A 21,074-nucleotide genomic window follows, 5' to 3' on the forward strand; every position below is an offset into this window, starting at 1 on the left:
GACACAAAATGCCACATACTGTATTCCATTTTTATTTTTATTCAATTATTTATTTATTTATTTATTTATTTATTTATTTTTTGAGACAGAGTCTCGCCCTGTCGCCCAGGCTGGAGTGCAGTGGCACGATCTCGGCTCACTACAACCTCCAAATCCCAGGTTCAAGTGATTCTCCTGCCTCAGCCTCCCAAGTAGCTGGGACTATAGGCACATGCCACCACACCTGGCTAGTTTTTTGTATGTTTAGTAGAGATGGGATTTCACTGTGTTAGCCAGGATGGTCTCCATCTCCTTACTTCATGATCTGTCCGCCTCAGCCTCCCAAAGTGCTGGGATTACAGGCGTGAGCCACCGAGCCTGGCCTTTTTTATTTTATTTTATTTTATTTTATTTTTTGAGACAGAGTCTTACCCTGTCACTAGGCTGGAGAGCAATGGTGCAATCTTGGCTCACTGCAACCTCCACCTCCTGAGTTCCAGTGATTGCCCTGCCTCAGCCTCTCGAGTAGCTGGAACTACAGGCGTGTGCCACCATGCCCGGCTAATTTTTTTGTATTTTAGTAGAGATGGGGTCTCACCATATTGGTCAGGTAGATATCGATCTGACCTGGTGATCCCCCTGCTTCGGCCTCCCAGAATGCTGGGATTACAGCTGTGAGCCACCGTGCCTGGCCCTGTATTCTATTTTTATGAAATGTCCAAAAATAGGCAAATTCATAGTGACAGAAAGAAGATTAGTAATTGCCAGGGGTGGGAGAGGAAGGAATGGTGAATGATTGCTGATGGGTTTTAGAGTGATGAAAATGTTCTGGAATTAAATAGTGGTGGTGATTGTACCTCCTTTGTGAATATTGTGTATGAAAAAATCACTGAAACTGGGTTTGGTGGTGTACACCTGTAATCCCAGCTACTTGGGAAGTTGAGATGGGAAAAATACTTGAGCCCAGGAGTTTGAGAACAACCTGGGCAGCATAGCAACACTCATCTCAAAAAAGAAAACAAAAACAAACACTGAATTGTATACTTGTATACTTTAAAAGGGTGAATTTTATAGTATGTGAATTCTATCTCAGTTTTTTGCTACGGGCAACACAATATGAAACTGAAAGATAATGATTTCTTGAATGAGTTCATTGTCCTAGGTGATTCCATAATTTTTTTCTTTTTATTTTGTTTGTCTTTTTTAGTATAGTTTGTAATAATTGATGAGTAATTCTAGGTAATGAGAAAACGATTCCTAGGAAGATGAAAAAGCAAAATGCTTCAAGATGTAGGACAAATAAGAGCATACATGCCTTTAATGTATTGCAGATTTATTAGTCCAGTGGACCAATCAATATGGGAATTACAAGATAAGATGAGTTTTATTCTGTTTTTTTTTTAAGTACATCTTTGTTCTTTGAAAAAATTTTTAAGAAAGAATAAATATCATGAAAGAGAAATCCTTCACAAACAACTCAGAAGCTAAACCTGGTTGAACGGACCCTGATGGCACAATGAGGGTTAAGGAAGTAGCCAGCATCTGAGCCAAATCTTGAGAGACTGGTATCGTTAGGAAGTGAAGGTACGGATAGGGACAGGAGTGGCAGGACTTATGCATTCCAGGTTCAGTGACCTGAAATTGTTAGGATGGGCAGGCATCACATTTAACTTGACTAGATAACAATATCCTTATCTTTAACACAAAAGCTGATTGAGGGTTCCGGACAGTATCTAGTCTGAGCTCAGAAGTCGTAAAGTCTTTATTCTCGGTGGAGGTTGTCTTCACAGTGTATGAACAGCTCAGCTAAGTACTGCTGAGGTCTTCTGTGTTTTGTGCTATTTTTCACAGAATGTCTTGCTTTTCTGACACAGGCTACTTACCAAAAGCTGCTACCTCTGTACTTCCCAAGGTCATTAAAAGAGGAGAATCGATCATTGCCGTACCTACCTGCAGATATTGGAAATGCAGAAGGGGAGCCTGTGGTACCCGAACGACAGATTAGAATAAGCGAGAAACCTGGCGCTCCAGAAGGTGAGCTCTAGAGCTCTAACTTTTTAAATCTCCCTCTTAAGGAGCAAAGATAAGGCACCAATCACCAAAGAAGTAAGAGATTCAGCTTGACCTTTGGAAAGCTCTCTGTTACCATGACACTACTATCAAGACCAGAGTAGAAGTTTTTGAGTTCTATTCTTGAAATTACAAATACAATTTAGATGGATGGATGGATGGATGGATGGGTGGGTGGGTGGGTGGATGGATGGATGGATGTCAAGTCTGTGTTAGACAGTGGAGATTAAGAGGTGGCTATAACAACATTCTCACCCTGATGGAGGTTATAGTTTCATGCAGGACACTGCTGAGATAGTGAAGTACGTTATTGTCTAACATTTTGAACAGCTTTCAGTATCCTCTAAAAATCATACCTAACATTAAATACTAAGACAAGAATATTATAACCATTCATTTTGTTTCTTCGGGTTATGTACTGTCGTAGGTTGGAGCAGTAGGTAGAATGTGTTAGGATGGGGACCTTCTGAATCTACTCTGCGTGACATCTTGTAGTGATGGTCGTGTGTACATGTTTAAGGTCTTAAGTCCCTTCTGTGGAGATATGCCTCACACGCTTCAGTGCTGGGACTGAATCGTGTAATCCAGCAGTTTAGGGAATTACTATGAAATTCCTAGGGTGAATATTTCTTTTAAAAATGAGCACCAAGCCAAAATTGGTAGGAAGCGACTCAAGATTTTATCACAAGTACATAGACTTTCATCAAGTGGAGAGAATTATAAGTGGTCTAGCATCAGAAAATGAGAAATATCTGGAAACCAAGCTTTGCTGAAGGGGTGCCCATGCACTTTGGGTGAGCGTCCAGTATAGTATATCCTTGAAATAATGCAAAGAGTTGTTTTGAAATCCTCATGCCTGTGACTACCATAAAATTTTTCTTTCATAAAATGCATTTAGTGTGATAATGAGTGGTGAACAGCAAAACCACTTTGAGTGCTGGACGGTAGATAAGACTCATTGATTTGCTAAAAGATTCTCTTCTATCCACCATTCCCAGAGTGTTTGATTTGCATTCATATTTCAGAAAATACTTTTTGTGATAGATGTACACCTTAGCATTCTTATTTTCAAGTAGAATGTTAAATCTGTTAAAATATGTGTAACCAAGCTTTACTTGAAGGGTGTTTTTAATGAAAGCAGGCCTTTCCAATCTATTGGCCTGTCAGTTTGAGGAGCAGTGAAGTAGACGTGGGGAAACTCCAGCTGATTGTCCACCAGGTTGGAATTCAAGTGCTGTCATTGCCTTGGGAATGTCCCCCATAGTACAAGGTTTGTTTTGTTTTGTTTTGTTTTTGCGTAACATCTACCAAGGCAGTGAATACCACACTAAGAGATAATCTGTTCCCAAGAGACTGATTTCTACTCATCCAATTCACAGTGGTTGTGTGGACAGATTAGAAAGTTAATTTATTAATTTGTAGTGAGAACTGTAACTCTTATGGATCAAAATAACTAGGTTTGTATGACAGTGTAGAAAACCAGGACGCTAAATTATAACTGAAATATTTCTTAAGGAATGTGGATCATACTCTGTGATCCTGGTACATCCATCTTGGGATGTTACCTGACAGAACAGCTGAGGTTTATGCAATCAAATGCTTCCTCTTTCAACAGTGCTATATAAACCTTCCTAAATGCTTGTTTTTTATACTTCTTTTTTGTCAGATGCTGTGCAATGAGCCATCGTTAAACCCAGATACAATCTAATTACTTCCGTCTTTTTGTGTGTGATTACATTCTACTCTTTTCTTCCTAGGGTTACACCCAGGTCACCCTGATTGGATCTCACATATTGCTAAACCTTTGTCACACATGGACAGGCAGTTTCTTTCATTATTTCAGTTTTACAGATGCCTAAATCTGATTACAGTTTCATTCTCAAAAATAACCTTGACCCCAGTTTTTTGAGTTACCTCACTGTCATCCTTACTACAGCATTCACAATCTGTTTCATTTACTGTCTAGTTTTAGCATAAGCTCTCTGTTGATAGTAGCATTTTTGTTACAGATAACCAAGAAGAGGAGGATGAAGGCTTGGGAGTTGATCTCTCTTTCATTGGCTCTCACGCTTTTGCTCGAATGGAAGGAGATATTGACAAGCAAAGAAAACTGATCCTTCAGGGACAATTATCAGAGGCAGCTCTGCAGAAGCAGCATCAAAGAAAGTAAGACAACCCTTCAGGACTGTTAGATACATAAGGACATCAGAAGCAGGAAAGGGACCTTACATCTGATGCATGAGCTACGTGTATACATAATGTATTCCAATGTATTTTTCATGACAATCAGTGAGGAAGAGATCGTCCTCACTTCGGAGGTGCAAAAACTCAAAGTTAAGAAAGCTATCAGTGGCCACAGTTAATATGTGGTGAAACCAGTGTTCAGATACATGTCTGATTTCAGAGCTCCTACCCTGTCTACTATAATTGTAGTGCCTCCATAATACAGGTTTATATTCTAAAAGGAGAAATTAGGAAAAGGGAAAGGGAGTTATAAAGCTTTTATTTAGCTCTACTATGTTTATAATTAAAGCATAATCTACAGTTTAATTAAATTTAAAAGAGCTTTATTTCTCCCTGACTTATCCCAAGGACCTTATAAGACATCCAAACCATTCCATTTCTTCCATATGTCTTCCAAAGCAATTTTGAATAAATCCTTTTAAAAACATAGAAGCAGCTTTGTACTTTTGGGTAAGCTTTCCTAAAGATCCAGTCTTTGTAAAGCTAGCTGCTTTTAAAAAAGTCTAAAGAAAATTAAAAAAAAAAAAAACTATAAATATCTACTATCCATTACCTTATAGGGTTGATTGAGGGTTAGCACCTCATAGGGTTTTTGTGAGCATTAAATGAGGTAATGTAATGAGCTTTAGCACAGAACCTGGTACTTGTCAAGCTCTTAAAATTGTTCACTGTTGTACTGAGCAAATCATGGCTTGTTTTATCTTTGAACTTTGGTACTTGCCATTCCTTTTGAATGGGCTACTCTCATCCTTCAATTTCTATCCAGATTTCAAAAGCAATTGCCTCTGGAGACCTACCTCCAAAGTCTGGAATAGATGCCACCTCCTGTATGCTTTTTTTCCTACCCTGTTCTCACCCAAAGCATAGCATAGCATTTTTCACGCTGTATTATAATGATGTCTCCATGCTCTCTGTCTCCACTGATAAAGTGGGAGTTGGACTACATGATCTCTCGAGTCCCTTACAGAATTAGTATTTCGTGTCTCCTCAATCCCAGGTCTTCCTTTATTCTGATTTTAATTTAAAAAACAAAAGCATATAAGCCACTAGGGGGCACCAAGGAACAGCTTTTCCAAGTGAAGTAGTCACAGTCAAATGATACTTTCAGTGGTTTCTAAACTTGGCCATATGTTTAAGATTCATCTGATGGACATTTTTCATTAAATGCGGTGCCTGGTCTCCTCACATTACTGGGATCTGGGATTCTTTAGTATCGAGTCTCTTTTGCACTCAGAAATTGTTGAAGACCCCAGAGAGCTTTTGTTTTTATGAGTTATATCTATCAATATTTATCACATGAGAAATTATTTATTTATTTTAAAATAACTGTTTTTTAATGAGAAAGATAGTGATTTTTTTTTTAGTCTTGCAAATTGTTTAATGTTTGACTTAATCGAAGACAGCCGGATTCTTATATCAGCATTCAAACTGCTGCAATAAGTTGTTTTGACTAATGTATATGAAGAAAATCTGACCTCACTGAGATTATAATTGGAAAATAGAGGAGTATTTTAATAGCCTTTTAAAATAATTGGAATATTCTTTGATACCATACCAGAATTTGATAAACAGTAGTGTTTTAAAATATAATTGTAATGCAGAATCTCAAACTGTATCCATGAATTTTTGAATTCTATTATATTAAAATGTGTTGTTCTGTACTTTGAACAGATTTTATAGTAGGAATGTATAGCATGGCTTTATAACATGATACATTAGCTTTTTGGAAAGTATCGATTCATTGAATTATTCAGAGCTCCAAATATTGACACATTTCATTACACAGTATCAAAAAATTATATTTGTTAGTATCAATTTTACAGTATCACCAATCTCATCAGAAAAGTATTTAATATTAGGAACTGCCAAGCTTCTGATGACAATAAAAATGTTTCAAATATATATATATTTAAAGCTTTAAAGCTCGAGTTTTATCATTGGCAACAAATACTGTTGGTTATTTTTCTTGAAATGTCAGGGTCACTTTATTCATTTTTGGGAAAACACCTGCCAAATGTTCATGTTGAATAACTATAGTTTGCCAGTCATTCTTTGAAGTAAAAATGGTGCTGCATGAAAAAAAGCAACTAGTCCAGCTCACAACTCAATCACATAGCAACTTTCTTCAAGGCAGCCTCACACTTCAATATGCAAAAGTGCTTTATGTGTTCTTCCCATTTTGTCTTGCATTAATTTAAAAAGATGAGGTCTCAAGAACTGATTTAATAAAATTAATAATCTTTACTCCTCCTTCGAAGGCATTCTTAAATGCAGCTGGCCTTTTTTGTTTATTGGTGCCACTGCCTTGATTTGTGGTAAGGCTATTACCAGCTGTTTTTACCCATCAGTTGCTTTTGTACTATCAATGTAAATGTTCATGCATTGAAAAACTCTAACAATGTTATTGCAAAAATAGTTTTGATCTTACAACCTCCTAAAGGCACGTCAGGATCTCTTTAGGAGTCTACAGACTACACTTTGAAAATCACTGGTCTGTGATCTCTCACCAGTACTTTATAGTTAGAAGGAATTTTGATGATCATTTGTTAATAGTTTTCCAAAATGGGGTCCACAGTCTATCAGCATTAGAATCACTAAGAGTGCTTGTTAAAAATCTGTGCCCCACACCAAACTTCCTATATCAAACTTCCTGTCCTCCATGGAAAGGACTCAGAAATCTTCTTTCTAAAGTTTCTTAGATGATCCTTTTGGGCCCTTAATCACTGACCTAGTGTGACTCCTTTATGTTACATGAAGTAAATTGATCCCACGGAGTGGCTTGCCCACAGTTACAGCTACTTAAGGAAGATCCTTCAACGTTGCCTCTGTAGCATATCTCCCTTCTCTACTCACCTTCAACCCACTTACACAAGCCAATGTTAGAGCAGTTGGAAAAGGACTAGAGACTTTTTATATTCACATACAAAGAACCACATAATTATCACCTTTCTCAAATCAGTCAACCTGTTCTCTTCTGTCCATTTTCTCTTTCTCTCTCTCTTGCTCACACACACACACACACAAATACACACAAACTTAGTACATACCTAACTCATTTTTCCATGAAATGGTACAGATATCTGGAAGTTTTAAGTTTATCTTTGGGCTGGTTGCTGGTTTTGTTGTTGTTGTTGTTGTTTTTCTAAGTGAGTTGATTAGTTTTACTTAGTGACTTAGTTTAAGCCAGTATTAAAATACATTTATATTCACTGATCCCACACTTTCTGGAAAGGAATCCTATAGCATGTAAAGCATTATCCTTTGTATTGGTAGAGGACCTTGATCTTGAGAGTCACATTTGTAACACAGTTGACTTTTTCCATTTTGTTTAGGAAACAATGAACACTTATTCTACAAGAAAATATTCTAGTTGCAAGTACACAGAGATAAAGTACTCCCCATCTTCTGGAAGTCCATGAATGAGCCACACTACCTTGAGATGTCAGAGGTATTGAGACAGAAGTTCAGAACTGCAGTCAGGTTGTGTGTGTGAAGTCAACACATAGTTGCAGGCTTGGAGAAGAGCATAACCTATGGCTCCCAAAGCTATTTGCTTGAGTAAGGAGCTATGTCTGACCAAAAGATTTTTCTGATTTCCCATTTATGTGCCCAGTGTCTGTGATGATTGAAGATGAGGTCTTCTCTTGTATCTGTAAAGCAGACTACTTCAGAGTGATGTTAAAAACTTGAGAAAAAAATAAACTTCATGGAGTTTATTTGAGCACAGTAGTATTCATGAATCAGACAGCACTCAAAACCAGAAGCAGTTCAGAGAACTTCACTATAGCAGCATGAGCAGCAGACTTTTATAGGCTGATTGCAGAAGCAAAGTAGAGAAATTACTTGATTGGCTACAGCTAGGCATTTGCCTTATTTGGGTATGATCCAGCTAGTTTGCCATTTGTGATTGGCTGAAACTCAGTTTAGTTGCTTTTTGTTTGTTTGTTTCTAAAATTAATCAGTTACAAGGGATTCTTCTAAGTTAAGTTGGGATATGGTTATGTAAGGGTTCCTGGTATAGAAACAACCCTAAGCTAATTGGTCTGTTGCTATTTTGTTTTAACAGTGATAACCAACTCTCAAAAGTATGGTCCAGGGAGGAACCTGCTACTCTGTTTTCTTCTCAAAAGTGTGATCCAGGGAACCTGATAAACTATTTTTATAATGTGGCCAGGCGTGGTGGCTCAGGCCTGTAATTCCAGCACATTGGGAGGCCAAGGAGGTTAGATTGCTTGAGTCCAGTTCATGAAACCCTGTCTCTTAAGAAAAAAAAAAATGGCCAGACATGGTGGCGCATGCCTCTGTTCCCATCTACGCAGGAGGCTGAGGAGCCCAGGAGGTGGTGGAGGTTGCAGTGAGCTGTGATCACACCACTGTACTCCTGCCTGGGCGAAAGAGGAGAGACCTTGTCTCAAAAAAACAAAAAGAAAAGAAAAAATCATAATGTTACTGAGGCGTATTTTTCTTTTTCATTCACATTCTCTCGCAGTGTTCAATGGAGTTTTCTGGAGGCCACTCAGTATGTGATATTGCAGTAATTTAAATGCAAACGCACATATGAGAATCTAGCAGAAATTAGAGAGATTTGCAAGTTAAAAAATACAACTCTTTTCTCTAAATACAACTTTTTAAAAAAAGTTATGTTCACAAAATAGGTTTTTCATTGTTTTTAAATTAATGAATATTTTTAAAATTTCTCTTTTTATTTCTAATGTGAGAACTGGTAGATATAAATGACACAAACAAAAGATGTTTAAGGTCCTCAATAATTTATAAAAACATAAAAATGTCTGTGTTTTATATAGATATATTTTGGTCCTGAGACCAAAAAGTTTTTGATGGCTGTTTGTTGAGGAGTTTATGATATAACTAAGCTATATAGTCATCTGTTTGCATGCTCAGCTGTATTTGAGATTGTAGGTTGTAGTTTTAAAAATTTCTTTCTCTTGATATCTCTGAATCAGGCTTTTATTTTCACATATTGAGTCTGGCTTCTGTTGATTATGTTAATTACTTAGGTTGAACAAATGTAAAAGTAAGTAGGTTTTTAGTTAGTAAATATCTTTTCGAAAGCCTTCAGTTCTTCCATCAGTAACAAAACTAAAGGTCACATGGATTGGCAATAGTTTTATGTCACTCCTTTCGTAACACTGCCTTGCCATCTCAGTGTCTCTTCAAAATAATTGTTTTTAACATGTGAAAAATTAGACGTGTTTTCTAATCCAGGTCTGTCATCCAGTTGTGGTTCTGATTTGGGTGTATCATAAGGTAGACATTAGTTTACTTACCAAAATTAGGAATCAACCTAGATATTCTTTTTCAAAAATACTGCTTTTGAAACTCTTCAAGTTATTTTACAGGAATATTTTATTTCCTTTTTTATTAGTATTACTTGACTGACTTAAGATTCAATTGCCTGTGACCCTTATGTCATTTTTCTCAACAAAATCATTATCTTGTTCATTGTTAAATACTTAATAGGCTTTTACTAATGTGCCAAATGTTGTGCTGGATACTACTAGTAATAAAGTGACAAGCAAGACAGATACAGCACCCTCCTGCATGGAGCTTAGGGTCTTGCAGAGGAGAAAAATGTTAAACTAATTAGTTATATGAATAATTGTTTAAATTACTGTACAGGGTCAATAAGAGGATACAACAAGGATCTTAACTAAATCTAGGATGGGTCAGTTGTATAAGATCTGGGAAAGCCTGTGTTAATTCCAAAGACAGAATTTTTCCTGGGCTATGATTTTACACAGATGGGTTGGTTATTAGTCTTTTAAGAATGATATAGTTTAAAAATTTTTTGTCATTCAGCTGTTGGCTCTACAGGTGGATGGTAATTTATTAACTGGAAAATAATTGGCTTATATTAGCTTTGTGAGAACAGTGTCCAACCTCAGTCGGTTGCAACCCATTGAGAAACTAATTAGTATTTCTGCCTTTAGAGCACTCTAGTGGCTACTTTTTTCTGCCATTTTGACATATTTTGTATTATTATTTATCCATGATTATTATGTTTACCCATAAAATAATAGAAAAGTTTGTTTATTTGGAATAAGAAAATATTCTATATAGGATATTTGGGAAATATCCTGTAGGAAACCCAGAAACTATTTTGAGTTCATATTTTCCTTTTAGCTTTGTTTTGATTTTTGGATTGGAACAAAAGATTCCATGTCTTTATTTAAACAAAACAAAACACTATAGCAAAAAGTGAGGTGCTGTTTATAAGAAACCAGAACAGGACCAGTGTCTCAGCAGTGATTCTAACCTTTTAAAAATCATGACCCCTTTAAGAATCTGATGTAAACTATAAACTTCTCCCCATGAATATGTTCATAGAGGTTTTGTCAACTAAAATCTATCTTTAGATCTCAAGTTGTTAATCATCAATCAAGGTTTAAAACATTTTAGAGTTTATACTATTTCTGTGTTCACACTATGGACAAATCCCAAACTTCAGATAGATTAAGGACTTAAATTTTAAAAAATTTTGAAACCTGTGGAAGAAGTTAAGTTAGTATCCTTCAAACCTTAGAGAAAGGGAAGATTTTCTTAAGCACATGAAAAGCATTGACTACCAAGAAAAAATAATTTTGACTATATTAAAATTAAGAACTTTAGAAAGTAGAGCCAAGCTTAAACAAAGTGAAAAGCAAGTTACAGAATGGGGGCAGATACTCACAAAACACACAACAAATGATTAGCATCAAGAATGTGTAAAGAACTACAACTTGTGAGAAACAATCAAATAACCCAATAAAAAATGGAAAAATGGCAGGAACAGGCATCTCATAGAAAGAATCAAGTCAACATGAGCAGAATCTCAGCCTCGTTACTGACTGGAGAAATGCTTTACCATTTGTAACCTGTCCAACTGGAAAACACTAAAGCATCTAACACTAAAGCATCTCTGTTGGCAAGGACAGAGATTCACAGAATCTCATATGCTGCTAATAGAAGTATAATTTGGTGCAATGCTTTGGAAAAGAGGTTTGTCCTTATCTCCTAAAATTAAACATTCCCTGTAACCTAGCACTTTCACTCATTGGTATCTACTCAAGATAAATCATGCACATGTATACCAGGAGACACGCAAAATAAGTTGATCGTAGCCGTCTTCACAATAGCAAAACCCTGGAAATGGCCCAAGTGCCCATCAGTGAGAGAGTGAATGAAAAACATCTATAGTTTTTGTCTAGTATGAATACATGATACATACAGATTAAGTATGCCATATCCTAAATCCTTGGAACCAGAAGTGTTTCAGATTTCTGATTTGTTTGGATTTTGAAATATTTGTATTATACTTAGCAGTTGAACATCCCAAATCCCCAAAATCTGAAATGTTCCATTGAGCATTTTTTTTTTTAATTGTCATGTTGGCACTCAGAAAGTTTTGGATTTTGGAGCATTTCAGATTTTGTGTTTTTGAATTTGGGATGTTCAACCTGTAAGTGTCCAAATCAGTCAACAACATTGAAATCCAATGATATGGATGAATGTTAGCAATATGGTAAGTCAAAAATGTAAGACCCAAGAGATTATATACAGTATGATAAGCTTTTTTAAATAGTTAAAAACAAACAAACAATGTCTTACATTGACTGTATGTAGTTGAATTTAAAATGATATAAAAAGGAAAGCAATAAGTGATTAACCTGGAATTCCAGATAACGGTGGGAAGTAGCACATGATTAGATGAAGGTTATTGTGAAAGTCCTGATTTTTGTTACAGTGGTAGATTTTAGGGTGCTTATTACTTCATTAAAGATGAATAATTATATAACTAGTCTTCTAAGTGGACCATGCATATACCAGCTATGCGAGTGTTATCAATTAAGGATCATGTATTCCATTTTGTACACCTGAGTTCCAGTTTAAAAAAATTTTTTTTCAGAGTTCATTGAATATAGATAGATAGAGATAGAGATAGAAATAGAGATATAGAGATTGAGTGTCAGGAACTACCCTAGGGATTGGCTGGAAATACAGAGACAAATATGACATGTTCTCTATCTGGTGGTCTAATGTGATAGAAATAGCCATTCCAATAAGTGTGTAAAGTCTTGCACTGAACATGGTAGAAGTCTTTGGGGATACCAAGAAGGGAGCATTTGTTTCTACAACATATCTAGAATTTGCCTCCACTCTACTCCTTCTCATTACACTTCCTACCTCACCACCAGTCCCCTTCTCAGCATACATATTTGATTGATGGAGTATTTAGCCTTCTGGTTACGGTGTCTTGTTCTTATTACAAAGTTCGTTTTCTTTGTACTGTAATATGTCTGTCTCACATATGCAACTTTAAACTCAAGAGCCTTTTTTTATTCATCTCAGGCCCGAAAATATCTTGCATATACTCATGTTTATTATTTCATTTAGCAAAGAATTTAGTACCTACTATGATGCAAACACTGCATTTATTCAATAAATCTTTGAAAAATGAGCCAATGGATACATGAACAGAGTATAGAAGTTAATAGGTATTAATTGAATTCCTGTTTTGTGCTTTGTGCTAGGATCTGTGGTGCCCATAGGATGTAATATATATTTTGCTGTTTAGTCTCATTATAAACAATTGGAAAGTATATAATAGAATGATTTTTAAAAACGTGATAAACTCTATACTTTTATTCTTCACTCCCACATTTTTGATGTCATAATTTACATTTTTGTATTATTTTTGTCTCAACAAATTATTGTTGCTATTATTTTTAATAGTTTTGTCTTTTAACCTTCATACTAATGATATAAGACAGTATGTTAAGTGAAATAAGTCTAGCACAGAAAAACAAATACAGCATGATCTCACATGTGGAACCTAAAATAACTGAACTCAGAAAAACAGAATAAAGTGGTTATCAGGTGTGCTGGTGGGATTGGGGTGGGATTGGGGAGATGTTGGTCAAAGAATACAAAATTTCAGTTAGACGAGAGGAGTAAGAGATTTATTATACAATATGGTGACTGTAGTTAATAAGAATGTGTTATATACCCAAAAATTGATAATAGAATACATTTCAACTATTCTTACCAAAAAAAAAAAAAACGATAAATATGTGAGGCAATGGATGTGTTAATTAGCTTGATTCAGCCATTTTACAATGTATCCATATATCAAACATTATGTACATTATTTGTCAAAGAAAATATTTTAAGTAAAGAAATAAAATTTTGATTTAGTGTAAATAGGAAATGATGGTGTGAAAATAGGGAATAGTGCATATGATTTAGAGAGAACTACAATAAACATAGGCGTTTTCTTGACTTTGAAATTATATTTTGAAACAAAATTAAAAGCTACTGTCTTTGACTTTTCAATTTGCATAGATTGGTAAATCACAAATTTGAGAAGGCAGTCTGTAGAAGTAATGCAGTACCACTATGTTTTTCATAAGCAGTAACAATATCTGTGTAACTAACAGGCATGTCGCTTGTTGATTTCAGTCTGTATGTGATAGACTTCCCATTAAATATTTTTAGTTGTGCAATTGTACTTTATAGCTGAAAGGTGCCCCTCCCATATGAACACCATTTTGCAGGTGAGGAAACTGAATTCCATAAAGGTAAATGACTTCAGTAAGTTTGCACCAAAAGTGGTAGGATTAGAAGCCACATCTCCCCTCTCTTAGTTAAGCTTTTTGATGTTGTTGTTACTGGATATTGCCATATGTGATCTAGACACTTCAGAGTTTCTTTTCATACATTTAGGTGTCTTGAAAGCTTGTTCACAATCAAGTAAGTGGCACTTTTAATTTCAAGAAATTAGTATGATACAGTAGAAAAAGCACTGACCTTTCCGGAAATCTAGAGACCTGAGTGCAACTTCACATTCAACTCTACCATTTAATAGGCTGGGAAGTCTGAGATGAACTTGACCATTAATCTTTTGCATGTCATTTCCCTCTGCAAGGTCTTTTAATGTCTCTTCCAGCTTTAACATCCTCTTAGCCAAAGCCAAAGCCAAACTGCAGTCCATATGATTTGGTCTGTGGGATATCACTACAACTAGTTCGTTTAACTGATGATTAAATATGCCAGAACTTCCCAGATAAATTTACCCAACTCCTTTGTGATCCCACATAACATGTACAGCACTTGCCTGTTTTTCCCCTGAAAAGTAAACTTCTTAAAGGAGGCAACCATGTCCTTTCATGATAGTATTCTCAGTAACTATCATAGAGTAACCACTCGAATCCTTGTTGAGTGAGTGAGCATCTGTTTTGGAGCTCTGCCATTGGTTTAGACTTTCTCTATGCATGTTTTTAGTAAAGGAAAACAATAGTGTTTTAAAACAAGGTTAGTTTGGATACTTGGTATCTTAGCCATTTACCTGTACAATCTTCATTTAATCATAAGGATTTTTAAAATAATGAACACCTTCCTTTCTCAATAATTCATTTGTGTTTATTTTATCAATAACATGTAGTAGAGATTCTACATGGTTTAATGCTTCTTTAACTCCTTCCCAATTATAAGGAAATATATACTTGAAAATTTTTAGGGTTAGGGAAAGGTATCAAAAATTGGTCCCATTTGTAAATTTAATTTCCAAGGGTTTATTATAATGATTATATCATTTATTTCCCTAGTTATAATCGCTGGTTATGTCAAGCAAGATCTGAGGATCTGTCTGATATTGCTTCTCTAAAAGCCTTATACCAAACAGGTGAGCTTAAATATATGGTAACTTATTCTTTCACTAATTTAGAGCCCTACCAATCATGCTATTTGAGAATTCATTTTTCTCTGATTTCATTTATTGTATCTATGAACAAAATGGTTTTGTACTAATGAAGATAGTTTTGCCTGTCATCAAGATCTTAAAAATAACATCCCAATCTATAAAATTTTCAACTTACAGTTCTGCATTAGCCAACTTGATTTCATGCTAGTGTCCCTTTTCTTTTAAAAAATGTTTCTGCTTTTAAAAGTACCATATACTTGCTACTACAAAATTCAAACCTTACATAAATATATGATGGAGAGAGTGAAAGTTCCCAGATTCCCACCCTTTCTCCATTCTATTTCTTTTACAGACAGTACTTTTTAGTAATTTTCAGATTTGAGTGCTATTTAGTTTTTCCTGGATCACTAATGTTATTAAAAGTTGTAGTGAGCGTAAGCAAAAAGCTGTTTATAAAAGGTTTTGGGGGCTGGGCATGGTGACTCATATCTGTAATCGCAGCACTTTGGGAGGTGGAGACAGGAGGATCATTTTAGGCTAGGAGTTCAATACCAGACTGGGCAATATAGCGAGACCCCCATCTCTACAAAAAAAATGAAAAAATTAGCCAGGCGTGGTGGTGCATGCCTGTAGTCCCAGCTGCTTTGGAGGCTGAGATAGGAGGATTGCTTGAGCCCAGGAGTTGGAGATAGAGGCTGCAGTAAACTATGATCACTCCACTGTACTCCAGCCTAGAGACATAGCAAGATCCTGTCTCTAGAAAATAATAAAACATTTTAAAAGATCTTTGGCTGTTCTTGATTTAAAATCTTTAAGAGGTCTTCTCTTAAAAGGGCAGTGATCAAAACCCTCATAAAGCTTTAATAAAAGGGTGTTGTCATCTGCAGAGTAGAAAAATTGGAAGATAAAATTTGAGCAACTTATACTTCCTTGTTTTCAATCTTTTAAGTTCACATAGAATATTTTATAAAGTCAGAGCCTAAGACAAATAATATTCTTGGAATGAAGTTTCTGGGTGCTGATTACATTTCCTGTTTATAGGTGTTGATAACTGTGGTCGAACAGTGATGGTGGTAGTTGGAAGAAACATTCCTGTAACATTAATAGATATGGACAAGGTAAGCCATAAAAAGGCTCTGTTTTACAAATAATGTTGATTGAAAAAATAAGTTGTATATGAATTTGGAATCAAGGCCTACAATGTGAATCACGGCTGAATTGTGTATCACTGACAGAGGAGCAGACCTGGTTCTGTGAGTGGACCTGTATCATTTCAGTTCAATTAGGGGTTTGATTTTTCTCTGTCCAAGAAATAAAAATACTGGAGTACCATAATATGATCTCCAAAACCACTGCTGCTTTGTTTTGGATATGATGTAACTAGTAAGTGGTTGGAATCATTCTGTATTATAATTGTGTAATCAAATTCTTTTTTGAAAAAAGAAAAATTAATTTTTGAGTATCTATTAGAAGAGAAAAAAACAGAAATGTAGTTTACCCAAGATAGCGTAATTCTATAATTCCTTCATTTGGAGGCAAAGAACAGAAATAGATGATTCATAAAAGAAAAATGGAACTGGTAGATAAAAATAAGAAAATATTCAGCGTGATTAGTAGTCCAAAAAAGGTGAATTAAAATGAGGTACCTTAACTCTTAAATAATTATTGTCATCAAAGATGAAACTATAAAAGTGATCACACCCATTGATCCATTAATTCCATTTCTGAAAACTTATACTAAGGAAATAACCCAAAGTATGGAAGTAGCTATAGGCCCTGACATTATTCAAATCAGAATACTCATACAAGGAACAGTTGAACCCACAAGATAAATATATAGAGAATCTTAGAATATCAGTTTTGTTAGGAACTGACTTCAAAGGATAATAACCTGAACTGATCAGTAATTATTAACCATAGTAAAAAAAATTGTATACTTAAAAATGCAGAATTACACAGAATTTCAGATAAACCAGTTGGACAAAAGCTGATAATTACTTCTGGCTAAGTCCTCAGACTCTCAGTCACTGTTGTTTGGGTAAAAAAAACTGTGAAAGCACTGAACCTGGCATATTATTCGCAGGGTCATTTGTAGCAACAAGTAAAACTTAAATTCCTCACAGATAATTACGGTGCATTCAAATAGGATATTCTGTGACCCTTATAAAGGCAAGTACTGTAGAGAAGTGTTTGGTTATAGAGGCAAGTACTGTAGAGAAGTGTTTAGAATACAATTTAATAGGAGAAACAGTGATACATTAATTTGTATCTACATTGACCTTCACTGGGTTGTTTATTTGTTTGTTTTTAAGCACAGAAACAAGGAAAATAAGGAAAGGGATTTCGTGGTTTGGGGGAGAATTTGTCTTTCACATTTTTTCGTCATATATAGTGATACAGTGATATGGTTATATAGTGAAAAAACTTAAGTTGAATTCAAAGCCAAAAAGGAGTATCCTAATTGCCCTAGGGTGGGGGTTGAAGAATGGACAGAAAAGATGAAGCAGCAATCTGGTAAGAGGAGAAAAAAGAATAATAAAAATATGCACATAGCCAGGTGTGGTAGCTCATGCTATAATCCCAGAACTTTGGGAGACTGAGGCAGGCATATTGCTTGAGTCCAGGAGTTCAAGACCAGCCTGGGCACATGGTGAAATCCTATCTGTACGAAAAATACAAAAATTAGCTAGGCATGGTGGGCAATTCCTGTAGTCCCAGCTACTTGGGAGACTGAGGCAGGAGGATCATTTGAGCCCAGGATGCAGAGGTTGCAAGATCTCCAAAACCAAGATCATGCCATTGCACTTCAGCCTGGGTGACAGAGAGCGACCCTGTCTCGAACAAACAAAACACACACACACACACACACACACACACACACACACACACACACGGAGGGAATAACTGATGAAAATTATACCATTAGTATGTTTCTATCTGTAATCATTTATGTTCTTAATAATCAGTGTGACATTCATTTTCATAATCAATAATTTGATTAATACCAATAAAGCCATAAATCCTTGCATTTGATTTTGGTGTGTACTTGCCTGGAGTTCTGGATATTCATGATATATCATTTCCTGTAAAATACTGAAATAGATGATGATAATACTCATTGTTACCAAAGCAGGTAATGAATGGAAAGATACTGTGTTTTCTTAATACCCTTCTCTGTCTGCTCTGGTAGCAGTTAGATCCTAGTCCATGTTAATCCAACCATGTTAATGTCAAGGACTCACCTGAAGAGGAATTGGAAAACTGTTTGTTTTATAGTAATCCCTTAGTTGTTACCTCTTAGCTTTTTCTATGTGAATGTTTACAGCTAAACCGCTGGGTCATACTGGCCCTGCCTATATTGTATCTCTGTTTTGCTTTTAGTGTTTCTCTTAAATTCATCATTTTTGTAATGGAATATTTCTATAACCGATCTGGGTCACATTGAATTTGAATCTTTCAGAGCTCTAGAAATGCTTCCCAACCTATTGCCATCTACTGATTCAACCTGCTCTCAATGTCCTCCTTCAGATTGGCACTAAAGATCTAAAAATACTAGCTCTCAACGTGAATCATGTGAGGCATCACTCATTATATCTTTCTATAGTAATTCTTGGTTATGTGCAGGCCATGAGTCTATTTCTGAGTACAGACTGCAAAGACTTTGATTGAATTCAAGCAGAAACTTCAAAAATTATTAAAAGTATAGAAATTCTACTTCTAATGATTTTGATATTGTTTTCCTAGAGAAGGAAAACCTGATCGTTGATCCAAGAACTTTTTCCAGTATATGAAGAATTGTTTTAGAGGATAGAGACTGATTGTTCTGCTCTATCACTTAGAACAAGACAGAAAGGAATTGTACTGTAGCACTTATGAGAATTATTAAAACACTGGGATGATTCACTTTCCTGGAGATCTTTTTAAAGAGAATGGATACTTATCACTCTGAGTTATCCATCTGTAATGACTAGGGCAAAGAGTAGGTTAATTTTCTGTTTTGTTTTGTTTTTTTCTTGGCCTCTGTGAAATAGACTACTGTTCAAAATGATCTTCACCTTTATTCCCCCTTTTTTCTTTTAGGCTCTCTTATACTTCATTCATGTGATGGATCACATTGCTGTGAAGGAGTATGTATTAGTGTATTTTCACACACTGACCAGCGAATACAATCATCTGGACTCTGACTTCCTGAAGAAACTCTACGATGTTGTTGATGTCAAGTTAGTTATTTTTGCAAATTATGAAGGGGAAATAGTTTCTTTCTTTTCTAATACTAAGCAGTGGCAAACATTGCTTTGTATTCTGTGAAAGGCTATTTCATTTAAGAAAGACTTTTATCACACATAGATTAGATATTTCAATCATAGGAGACCCTCCCTAACTGAAACCTATTTTGCATTAAAGTAAATTCATATGTAAACTTTTTACATTACCAATCTTTGTGTATAAAATAACAAAAATACTACCTTCTATTTATATGATGTATTATACTTATCAAAATACATTTATAAACGTTATTTACTTTGATCCTTTAACCCAGGAGTTGGTTAGGAGAGATACTATCTGTATTTGAAAAATGGAAGATATTGACATTCTGCAAAGTGAAGTATGTGCCCAAAGTCTCACAACAGTAAATGCAGAATTTGGACTTGAACCCAGGTTACTGACTTGGAGCTAGAAAATTATTTTCATTAAAGCATATTTCCCTTGAAATGATAATGGAAATTTTTTTTTTTTGAGGCGGAGTGTCACTCTGTCACCCAGGCTGGAGTGCAGTGGCTGGATCTCAGCTCACTGCAAGCTCCACCCCCCGGGTTTACGCCATTCTCCTGCCTCAGCCTCCCGAGTAGCTGGGACTACAGGCGCTCGCCACCACGACCGGCTAGTTTTTTGTATTTTTTTAGTAGAGACGGGATTTCACCTTGTTAGCCAGGATGGTCTCGATCTCCTGACCTCGTGGTCCACCTGTCTCGGCCTCCCAAAGTGCTGGGATTACAGGCTTGAGCCACCGCGCCTGGCCAATAATGGAAATTTTAACCAGAAAATATATGACACCCGACTGTAGCAAAGATGAAATGTAGTGTTTTACATTTTTTCTTATTAACATTTTTTTCTGAATAAAAAGTGGCACTCAACCGTCCTGTTAGCTGTTTTGTTATTTGTAGCATCACAATGTCTGTGTGGATTGCATTGAGAAGCCCATTTTACAGTTAGGGTACAAAGAAGGCAAGTTACTGTAAATTTCCAGCTATCCTACTTCTCCCATTAAATCTCATCTTATTTAGGAATATTAAAGCTTTCATTACCCAATAGACACCTTTTTAGCTTTCTCTGAATGTGGATTGTATATATGAAAGGAAGCTTCACTCCACTGTAGTTCTGCTTCTACCACTAACCAGTTCTTTAATGTGGAACAGGCCTCAGCTGTGAAATAGTTTGTACTATTTCTCTGAAGTCCTTTCCAATTAACCTCACATGACCCGATGTTGATTATTGAACTGTTGAAAAAAGTCTCAGGCACACATAGAGAGGCCAGATGGAATAGTGGATAGGAGTATGATTCTGGAGCGGTATTGCCTGGGTTCAGTTCCTGGCTCTGCCACTTGATGGCTGGGTGACTTTGGGAGGGCTAAAATACCCGCAGTAATAGTACTGCGCTCATAGAATTGTTAGGAGAATTTAAGTAGGCCTCTATAATTTCTGGGACACAGCAGATTCTGCTAGTTGTTGTGATATGACCATTGAAACTTTTAGTTTAAATTTTTGCTCTAATTTTAAGTGATTTAGCTGCTGTTTGATCCCAGAGATTCTAGCATCATATTAAAAAATGACACACAATAAATTTGTCAAATACAAATGTGCTTAACTTTATCCTACCTATAGGTGGCTCTAGCTCAGCTGACAGAAGCACTTAATATCTCCTATAAAACAGATACTTTAAAAAATGAAATGTTCTCTGGTTTGTTTTTGACTCTCACCTAAAATTCAATCTGTAAATTATAACTGCCTTTATTTTTCTCTGATTATGTTTATATACCTAGGCAAGTAGTTAATAGTCTATGATAGTAGTTGGTTTTAGGCA

The 21,074-nt window shown here is 35.7% G+C and overlaps 1 protein-coding gene across 5 annotated transcripts in view; it reads left to right on the forward strand.

Annotated features, from left to right (window-relative positions):
* LOC105479091 (ganglioside induced differentiation associated protein 2) overlaps positions 1–21,074 on the forward strand; it is a 69,903-nt gene that overhangs the window by 25,511 nt on the left and 23,318 nt on the right. For all 5 annotated transcript variants that reach the window (XM_011736894.3, XM_024792042.2, XM_011736898.3 and 2 more), the window contains exons 7-11: positions 1,854–2,013; positions 4,059–4,215; positions 14,898–14,974; positions 16,034–16,110; positions 19,073–19,212. In XM_011736894.3, coding sequence (XP_011735196.2) covers positions 1,854–2,013; positions 4,059–4,215; positions 14,898–14,974; positions 16,034–16,110; positions 19,073–19,212 — 611 coding nt within the window. The remainder of the gene's footprint in view (positions 1–1,853; positions 2,014–4,058; positions 4,216–14,897; positions 14,975–16,033; positions 16,111–19,072; positions 19,213–21,074) is intronic.

The sequence above is a fragment of the Macaca nemestrina genome, chromosome 1 (assembly GCF_043159975.1).
Source record: "Macaca nemestrina isolate mMacNem1 chromosome 1, mMacNem.hap1, whole genome shotgun sequence".
NCBI classification, from domain to species: domain Eukaryota; kingdom Metazoa; phylum Chordata; class Mammalia; order Primates; family Cercopithecidae; genus Macaca; species Macaca nemestrina.